This window comes from Haliotis rufescens, unplaced genomic scaffold, assembly GCF_023055435.1.
Source record: "Haliotis rufescens isolate VD_foot unplaced genomic scaffold, xgHalRufe1.0.p SCAF_4, whole genome shotgun sequence".
Taxonomy (NCBI): Eukaryota; Metazoa; Mollusca; class Gastropoda; order Lepetellida; family Haliotidae; genus Haliotis; species Haliotis rufescens.
The window spans coordinates 42,997,593-43,007,027 of NW_025964112.1; the positions used below are offsets into that span (position 1 = coordinate 42,997,593).

Sequence of the window (9,435 nt, forward strand, 5' to 3'; positions counted from 1 at the left end):
ATGAAATCTTGTTTTAGCAGCATGAAACCCAACTCACTCACTCATTCTGTACAGCGTTTTCGTTCATGTACATGTGGCTTCGTCAGCTGTTGATGTGAAATGATACAGTGTACTTGACTGCTCCAGTTTCTAGTGAAGACCACACTGACAGTAGGTCAATGCATTTCATATAATTCATCCTGAATGAAAAATGTTTACTTGAAGGTAACTTGGCCACGGAAGGTATGTCCGATGACTAACTACACATATGTGACATACTAAACTGTATTGACAGTAACACTGCGGAAGTTGGTCCATTGTTGGTCAGGTCCCCTGCACCTAGACCTTGGCTCACTTGAACCAAGCGATCTTAGCGCTTAGATGATCGTAACTCCCATACTTTAACATAGGCTTAAGATAGTCTTAGCGCTAAGATTGCTTTGTGCAAGTGGGCCCTGGACCCTATATCTGCAACCAACACCCCCCCTCTCTCTCTCACATACACACACACGCACATGCACACCCACACCCACATGCACATGCACATGCACATGCACATGCACACGCACACACCACCCACACCCAATACACATGCACACATCCCACTTCACACACTCCCTACCCTTGGATCTGCCAGTGCACTGTTTCACACCAAGGTACAATGATACAGCTAAAGGCTTTGCTCTAGTGGACATTTGTCATTTTGGTGATTTTAGTAATGTACAATAAAGTGCTGTTTGATCCATGTGCTGTGTGTTCCATAAGTAGGTGCACTTACCAGATTAGGCCGTATACTGTACTGGAAAGTTACAGTAGGGAGAAATGTGAATCATGTGAAGACCAAATGTGAAATACACAGTATGTGAAACAGAATGTGAAACACAAAGAATGTGAAACACACAGTATGTGAAACCAAAGGTGAAACAGACAGTATGTGAAACACAGTTTTTGAAACAGTATGTGAAACAGACATTATGTGAAACAAACAGTATGCAAAACACAGAAGGTGAAACAGAGTATGTGAAACACAGTTTGTGAATCAGTATGAAACAGACAGTATGTGAAAAAGAAGGTGAAACAGTATGCGAAACACACAGTATGTGAAACACAGCATGTGAAACACACAGTATGTGAAACACACAGTATGTGAAACACACAGTATGTGAAACACAGAATGTGAAACACAGCAAGTGAAACACACAGTATGTGAAAGTACAAATATTTCAAAATCATGAAGTTATTCAAGCACATCATTGTATATTCCTCATGTACACCACAAACCACTTCATGTCCCTCAGGTAATACTGAGACAATATTTAACAGCTACTCTTAGTTGGTCATGCTTCCAAATTATCGACATAGCAAAATAATTGCAATAATCTTGAACACGGAGCTAAACCCCAATTCACCTCACCAACCTCCAGATCATAAATTATGTATGCATTTCTATACGCAAAGCCACATACCTATGGATGTCTTCTTGAGGCTGTACTGCCCAGATATTTGTAATCTAACAATAAACAACAAGGGTGTTTTCATCCTGTAATGTATTTGCACATGTACTAATGCTTCATTTTAACACTTGTGCTTTGTGAAGACAGACATGTTTTTTCTGATCTTCGAAACTGACATACTTTAAATCAGGAAATTGATGCGTCACAAAATTAATGCGAAAGTCGACACCTGTCCTTAATGCGTCAGAAAAAGAATGCAAGTAGCCTTGCCCCAATCTCATTAAAATCGGAAGACCCGTAATGGAATGTCCTCAGATCTTTGTTTAGCGGTAGCGAAAACTAACATCTGATTTTAATGAGCTTGAGCCTTGCCCTTAAACTATGTTAACGTAATCTTCCATAGAATTCCATGATATAGCATGTATAGTGTGGGGGATAGTAGTTCCATGAAGAGCTTTGCGAGCAGTATTGTCTAAATCTAGTGTTAATTATAGCATTTTTATGTATGCCATTTTTTCCGCACATGTACAGTAAACCTGAGAATACAATATACTCCAAAATATCCAGATAAAAATATATCACTTTATTAATGTGAGCAGGGGACAGTCGCATTTTTTGCATTCATTTTATGTTCGTATTAATTACCTATGTCTTGGATATAATAATGATGATGGCAATCGGTAAGTACCGGTATTATTTATATTTTCACATTGTACAGCAAAGGTCAGTTTTCATCCTACAGAGGATCTTCTGAGCTTGTATTTGGCTACAAAATAATAGTCTTGGTTATCAGGCACCGACTGCATCATCATAAAATCTGCCTCACATTTTGTTTTTCATTTCCATTTTAGAAAAAATCAAAAAATCCTTATACTTCAAAACAATGCGATCCAATATAGCACACAGTTACTTCCCTTTACACGGCCTAACTGCGCATCTCATGTTATGGTCATGGCGGCAATAGGAGTTTGTGTGCTTGTTTATGTAGGGAGGCCCTTTCCCAGGTTGATGGTACACAACTGTTCATTTGGTCACATACTAGTTTGAATAAGCCAAAAACAAAACAAAACACCACCCGCCCGCACTATATTCTCAAAAGTCATTGCCTGAGAACTTTTATTTTTTAGGCCTTGATAGCACATGAGTAGTTCTTTGATTTGTTTAATCACTGGCGCTTGGAATATATGAACTACAGGCAGCTCTGTAGTAATTCCTGTATTCCTCTCCTGAATTGTATTTTAACTCATGTAACATATATACTACCCAAAAGAAGTTAAGGATCACCTTTGATGTTACTATCGCTAATCTGTCATGGCATGACATATTAACTATAGCAATATGAAAGAATCAGGCATGAATGGCATGACAGACTAACAATAGTTACATGACAGAATCAGGTGGTTTTTACCTTATTTTGAGTAGTAAATATTTGAAAATATTTGAAATATGTAGTCCATCAATGCACTGTATTCTCGTCCATGTTTACAGTATGCCACATACATCTTGTGTGTGTAAAACATTTTCTGCCTACTAGTATTGGCAACTTAAATAGGCCTCTTCTCAGCCTCCCAGTTCCTCGTCAGTTCTCTTCTTGTTGGTAAGTATGTTATTATTTGACAATGCATGCCGATATGATTTAATAATTTGATTTGGGCAAGTCTAAATCTGTAGTATGTATTATTTAAGTTGCAACTTTAAAAACTTTCCATATAATGAAATATATACCACAATATATAAAGCAATGCGAAAACTTTATTTTAACTTTACACGTACAGTAAGTATCTGTTTGTTTCTTGAGTCATGTTTCTTCCTGATGTATACTGATGGAAAGAAATAAGGGAGGGAGGGAGTAACACAGAACGGCTGTTAAGTGAGGGAGGGAGTAAATCAGAACGGCTGTCAAGTGGGGAAAGTCGGAATTGCTGTAGAGTGAAGAAGGAAGGGAGTCAGAATGGCTGTTAAGTGAAGAAGGGAGGGAGTCAGAATGGCTGTTAAGTGAAGTAGGGAGGGAGTCAGAATGGCTGTTAAGTGAAGAAGGGAGGGAGTCAGAATGGCTGTTAAGTGAAGAAGGGAGGGAGTCAGAATGGCTGTTAAGTGAAGTAGGGAGGGAGTCAGAATGGCTGTTAAGTGAAGTAGGGAGGGAGTCAGAATGGATGTTAAGTGAGGGAGGGAGGGAGTCAGAATGGATGTTAAGTGAGGGAGGGAGGGAGTCAGAATGGCTGTTAAGTGAGGGAGGGAGGGAGTCAGAATGGCTGTTAAGTGAAGAAGGGAGGGAGTCAGAATGGCTGTTAAGTGAGGGAGGGAGGGAGTCAGAATGGCTGTTAAGTGAGGGAGGGAGGGAGTAGGAATGGCTGTTAAGTGAGGGAGGGAGGGAGTCAGAATGGCTGTTAAGTGAGGGAGGGAGGGAGTAGGAATGGCTGTTAAGTGAGGGAGGGAGGGAGTCAGAATGGCTGTTAAGTGAGGGAGGGAGGGAGTAGGAATGGCTGTTAAGTGAGGGAGGGAGGGAGTAGGAATGGCTGTTAAGTGAGGGAGGGAGCAGCGGTCAAACTAGAGTCAAAACAGTCAGTAAAAAAATGTAAAAAATGGACATTGGTATGTTAACTCATACTTAGAATGTTCATATGATTATTAACTTCAATAATGTCAGTCTTTGAATTATGTACATAAGTAGCCAATTCTAGCATGAAAATAGAATGACAATGTTAATTTCATATAGCATGCACAAGGCGTGAAGTTTACATGATAGATGATAAAAGAGGAAAACCTTTTTTTTTCTATTTATCCTCTAACAAAATATGAATTCAATATAAACAAATACAATTAATATATGGCCATTCTGACTTTTTCATGGCCTTTTTTACCCTTTTTGCCACAACCCTTTTGACTATGACTTATACCATGCATAAACATGACAAAAGACAGCATATGCTTTACATGTCATTCCTGGGTACACCAAAATAACTGAGAATGCCATACCCAGGCCTCAAACAATGATGCAATCTTATTGTTAGAATGTCTTATAACTCCAATACTTGAACATAGATTTATGATAGTCACACTGTGATTGCTTTGCGGATTTAGACCATGACATTAGGGCTTGATCGGGTAACTCGGGTACCCGGGTCAGGTGGGTACTGAGTAGGACCCAGGTACCCACAGGACTACCCGGACCCGTGGTTAGTCACGTGATATATTGTTTAATGACAAAAAGTATCTAGAACTCTATCTTTCTGATTGTGCACCCATCCCTTCTGATTTTTCATATGGTTGAATAAAGAAATAACTTAATTCAACTTCAGAATATTTAATACTTGTATCTAAATACGTTTTGCCAGGGCTATGCTAAAAATGTTCCCATTTGGACATTTTGAGACATCTCTTGAGACCTACAGTGGGTACCCGGGTAGGGTCGGGTAATAGAGGGGTGGGTACCCGGGTAGTAAATTTGGACTCGTCCCAGCCCTACATGACATATCATTTCACACAAACTATTTTGTTGCTATGTTGTTTGTATTTTGAATGCAGCAAGTGTGCTTCCTCTGAATTGGTCGGTTTCTCCTTCAGTATATTTCAATAAACCGTATTAGACGAAATAAGCGCCCAGGACGCACACAAAATTAGAAATATGGGGCTCTTATTAGAATACAATTTTGGTGAAAAAGTTGTGAGTTGAAAGATCTTTAATTTCTAGGTTTATGTACCTGAAATGATACAAAAGAAAAGTCTGTGCGTATTATACACGACAGATATATTTTTCCAGAATTTAATTGCCCATAATTAAGGGTGCATATAACACAAGAGTGCGTATCATACACGAATAAATAAGTCTTGTGTACATTGCTAAATTGGAAGAGGTGCTAACTGGGATTGTTCACTAGCCAATATATAAGCAAATATCACCATGGGCGCTTATTAGAGCGAGGCGCTTTAATGTTACGTCGAATACGGTATACAAGATATTTGTATGACAACTGATATCGATCACCAGCCCACTGTATGCTGTGTATGATTTCTCATATCATGATATCATATGAATGACACCTACTTTCAGATGACACCTATGAATACTTCAGCGAGGCCTCCAACTACTACAACCAACAATACGACGACGCATCGGCTGCCATCCCAGGGACTGAGAATTATGAGTGTCTTGATGATGGCTCTAAGGGGATGTACGATGATGCCAGGACCCCACAGCTTCCGTCCATGCCTCCACCCGCTATCCCGAAACAACCTATCCCCAAGATCTCGACCGTTTCCAAACAAGCGGTCTCTCAGACCAAGACTCCTGCCAAACCACAGGAGCAGCCACGCCTACCCATCAGGATCATCGTCAACCCAGATGAGGACTTTGAGAATATGTATTACGGAAAGTGGCCAAATAAGGCCGACTCTGAGGCCGAGCTGTCCTTCAAAGTGGCGGACATCATTCACATCATCAGCCGGGAATATGACAAGCAAGGCTGGTGGATTGGACGAATGAAAGACACATCAGATTATGGCCTGGTCCCAAAACAAATGCTCTCTCCTGCTTACAGGGCCATGTAGTCGTCCATGAACACCTGCATTGACAGAGAGTTGACTAGTGATAACAATAGTTAGCTGTGGTTAGGCTAAATATGATATATCTTCCAATAATCAGAGTTTTGTTATGTTATGATGATGTTATCTGTCATATGTTCTCATTCTGAGGTATTCTTTTTCAGTTGTTTTTTATGTACACGAACTGTAGTATCTTCCAATAATCAGAATATTGTTATTCTTTGATGATGTTTTTTGTAGCATTTTTTCCTTTTCAGTTTTATGTCTTATGTGTACAAAAACAGCATCAATACATGGAAATATTTTCAATTCACTTGCTTGCATTGGAACCATATTCAAGCACCCGTGAAGATTGACGTTAGTTTTTATTGGTCTTCAGCAACCCATGTTTGTCGTAAGCTGTGTCTAATGTGAACAGGTGGTTAGGCTTGCTGCCTTGTTTAATGCATGTCATCGTATCCCAGATGCGTAGATCAATGCTCATGATGTCAATCCTTGGATTGTCTGATCCAAACTTGATTATTTACAGATTGCTGTCATATAGCTGCAATATTGCGGCATTAAACAACAAACGAACATGCATATTTAACCATCAAAGGGATTGACAAGCAACTCAATTGAAACAAATTTGTCAACTTGAAAGATGTTCGCAAACATTCTACAATGGCTTTGAAAGTTCTGTTTTCTCAATCAGTGGTTTCAAATGGCAATAACAACCTCTGAGTCAGATTGTAAGTCTTTGTTTCAGGTTTCAAGAAATGACACATGTTTAAGTTACAAGTTTTTTGTTCAATATTAGAAGTATTCCTTTTCATCAGTATAGTCAAGTTCTGTGTTTCTGTATGCTAATCCAGGGAAATCATCCAGATTTCAAGATAATCCAATCGTGAGTAATGTGCCTTCAGTTATATATTGCATTCCCCAAAAAGAGCGTCCATGAGAGGTTTCTGGATAAACAAGGTTTCACTGAAAGTGTATGTGGCTGATTCTTGTTTACACAGCTGTTCCCTTATTTCTTTCCATCAGTATATACATGTTTATCATCCAAAACTGGCTCCCACAGGAGATATGGCTTGGATTAGATCAAGCAATATCTACACTGTAGATATCGCTGCAATGAAATTACATCACAATGCTTTGCAGACCATTGTGACATCACTGGTTACCATGACATCACAATCAAATGACATCACTAATGGCTCTGCTACTGAAGCTGTTAGCAGTACTTTTTACACTGAAGACACTACTAATTACTGTCTACAAATTGAAAAAGTTGGAAGAATGATGTTGGATGATAAATAAAATCTCACCCTCGTGTCTTTTGATATCAAATATATCAACACTTGTTGATAAAAGTGGCAAAAATCCTCGGCAAACCTCGGAATATTTCCACTTTTATCAACTCGTGTTGATATATTTGATATCAAAAGACACTCGGGTGAGATTCTCTATATACATATGACTGAAGATGTTCTTGTCCACTGAGCTGTTCCCTTGTTTCTTCCCCTCAGGTGTATGTGTATTTACTCAACTGAGTCTCTTCATAAATGTGCCGCCTCCGTGGTCTTGTGGTAGAGCGTCCGCCCAGAGAGCGGAAGGTCCGGGGTTCGATCCCCGGCCGCTTCATACCAAAAGACGTTAAAAGATGGTACTTGTTGTTACCCTGTCTGACGCTCAACATTAAGGGGCTAAAACAAGGACTGGTCGGCTCTGAGTCAGTATACTGTGTCTGAGAGGGGTATTCATGTTAAACTGCGGCATGGTATCTCAGTGAGCTAGCACTATAAATTGGCATCAGTCCGGACTAGTACAAGCAGCCACAAACACACGTGCATGCACGTCGCTATATAAGTGCAATAATCTTGGACGCGACGTTAAACCCAATTTCACCTCACCTCTTCATAAATGCCTGGTGTCATGACTGCTTGTTAGTGATCCATTCACATGGTTTTCACCACTGTTTTAAGCCCACTGGAATCACTTTTGGCACCGGGGTCTCTTTCGGGGGAGGATCGGGGATGGCTGTTCTTGCGGCAGCATTTGTTTACATCAGTATGTATATCTATGTATTTTGTTGTAAATAGTAATGTTTACTCAGAATTGTGATTGTCAGTTAGCTCTTGTGTCAAAATAGGAGGAATGTCTCTTGGTGATGGAAATAAAGATATATATTTAAAAAAGAAAGAAAAGAGTTTTCTTGTTGAATTCAGACGAAAGCCTATGAACAATTTTCCCCTGTACAAAGTGCTGATGTATGTTTGCACCAGTGCCTGTGAGAGAAGTGGATATATTTATTCTTCTACTGCAGTCGTATTATAAGAGTAGTATGTCAAGTATGTAAATAGTGAGGTCTGGACAAAACACACCAGTGGATGTTAACATGATGAAAGATCCACATCATCAGGTTTGGATGAAAGCCAGGACTAGAAAACCAGGTTGTTAGCATGAGGTTTGTTTGTTTGTTGTTTAACGCCACACTCAGCAATATTCCAGCTATATGACAGCGGTCTGTAAATAATCAAGTCTGGACCAGACAATCCAGTGATTGATATGATGAGCATCGATCCACGGCTAGCATGAGGAAAGATCACATCATCAGGTTTGGATGAAAGCTAGGGCTAGATAAACCTGGTTGTTAGCATGAGGAAAGATCCACATCATCGTCAGGATGGATTATTTGGGACGTACAAGTAGGCACTCTGCCCCAGAATCCCTACAGAGAAGTACCTATGGGTTGTGTATAAGGTTACCAGCTAAACACATGTCTACACATTGCTGGGGTGATGACTGAATAAAGGAAGACTGAGAACATGTATTTGTAATATTGATAAATTAGAGAATGACACACTGCTTACAAGCCTTTGTTTATGCAGAAACAGCACAATTGGTTCTAAAGAACAGCAGACAGTACCTACATGAGTAGACATGAGCATCTTGTTCTCATTGAAAAGGAAAATAACAAGGAGCGTGTGTGTGTATCAGATGTATTAATTTAGTGCACTATGCAGCCATGTAAGGAATTAAACTCAGAAATATTTTTTGACTACCAAACATACTTATTGAACTTATTAACAACATGATTAAGGTGAGGTGAGGCGAGGTGAAATTGGGTGTAACGTCGTGTCAAAGATTATTGCACTTATATAGCGACGTGCATGCATGTGTGTGTGTGTGTGGCTGCTTGTACTAGTCCGGACTGATGCTGATTTATAGAGCTAGCTCACTGAGATACCATGCCGCAGTTTAACATGAATACCCCACTCAGACACTGTATACTGACTCCGAGCCGACCAGTACTTGTTTTATCCCCTTAATGCCGAGCACCAGACAGGGTAACAAGTACTATCTTTTAACGTCTTTTAGTATGACGCGGCCGGGAATCGAACCCCGGACCTTCCTCTCTCCGGGTGGATGCTCTACCACTAGACCACGGAGGCGGTCAACAACAACATGATTAAAG

General features: G+C 39.9%; 1 protein-coding gene across 4 annotated transcripts in view; it reads left to right on the forward strand.

Annotated features, from left to right (window-relative positions):
- Positions 1 to 7,115, forward strand: part of LOC124135936 (src kinase-associated phosphoprotein 2-B-like) — a 33,314-nt gene extending 26,199 nt beyond the window's left edge. For 3 of the 4 annotated variants that reach the window (XM_046501636.2, XM_046501638.2, XM_046501639.2), the window contains one exon: positions 5,485 to 7,115. In XM_046501636.2, coding sequence (XP_046357592.1) covers positions 5,485 to 5,981 — 497 coding nt within the window. In that variant the 3' untranslated portion in view covers positions 5,982 to 7,115. Of the gene's footprint in view, positions 1 to 204; positions 223 to 5,484 lie in introns of all 4 variants that reach the window. The other variant, XM_046501635.2, reaches the window with a different exon arrangement.
- Positions 7,116 to 9,435: the final 2,320 nt, after the last annotated feature.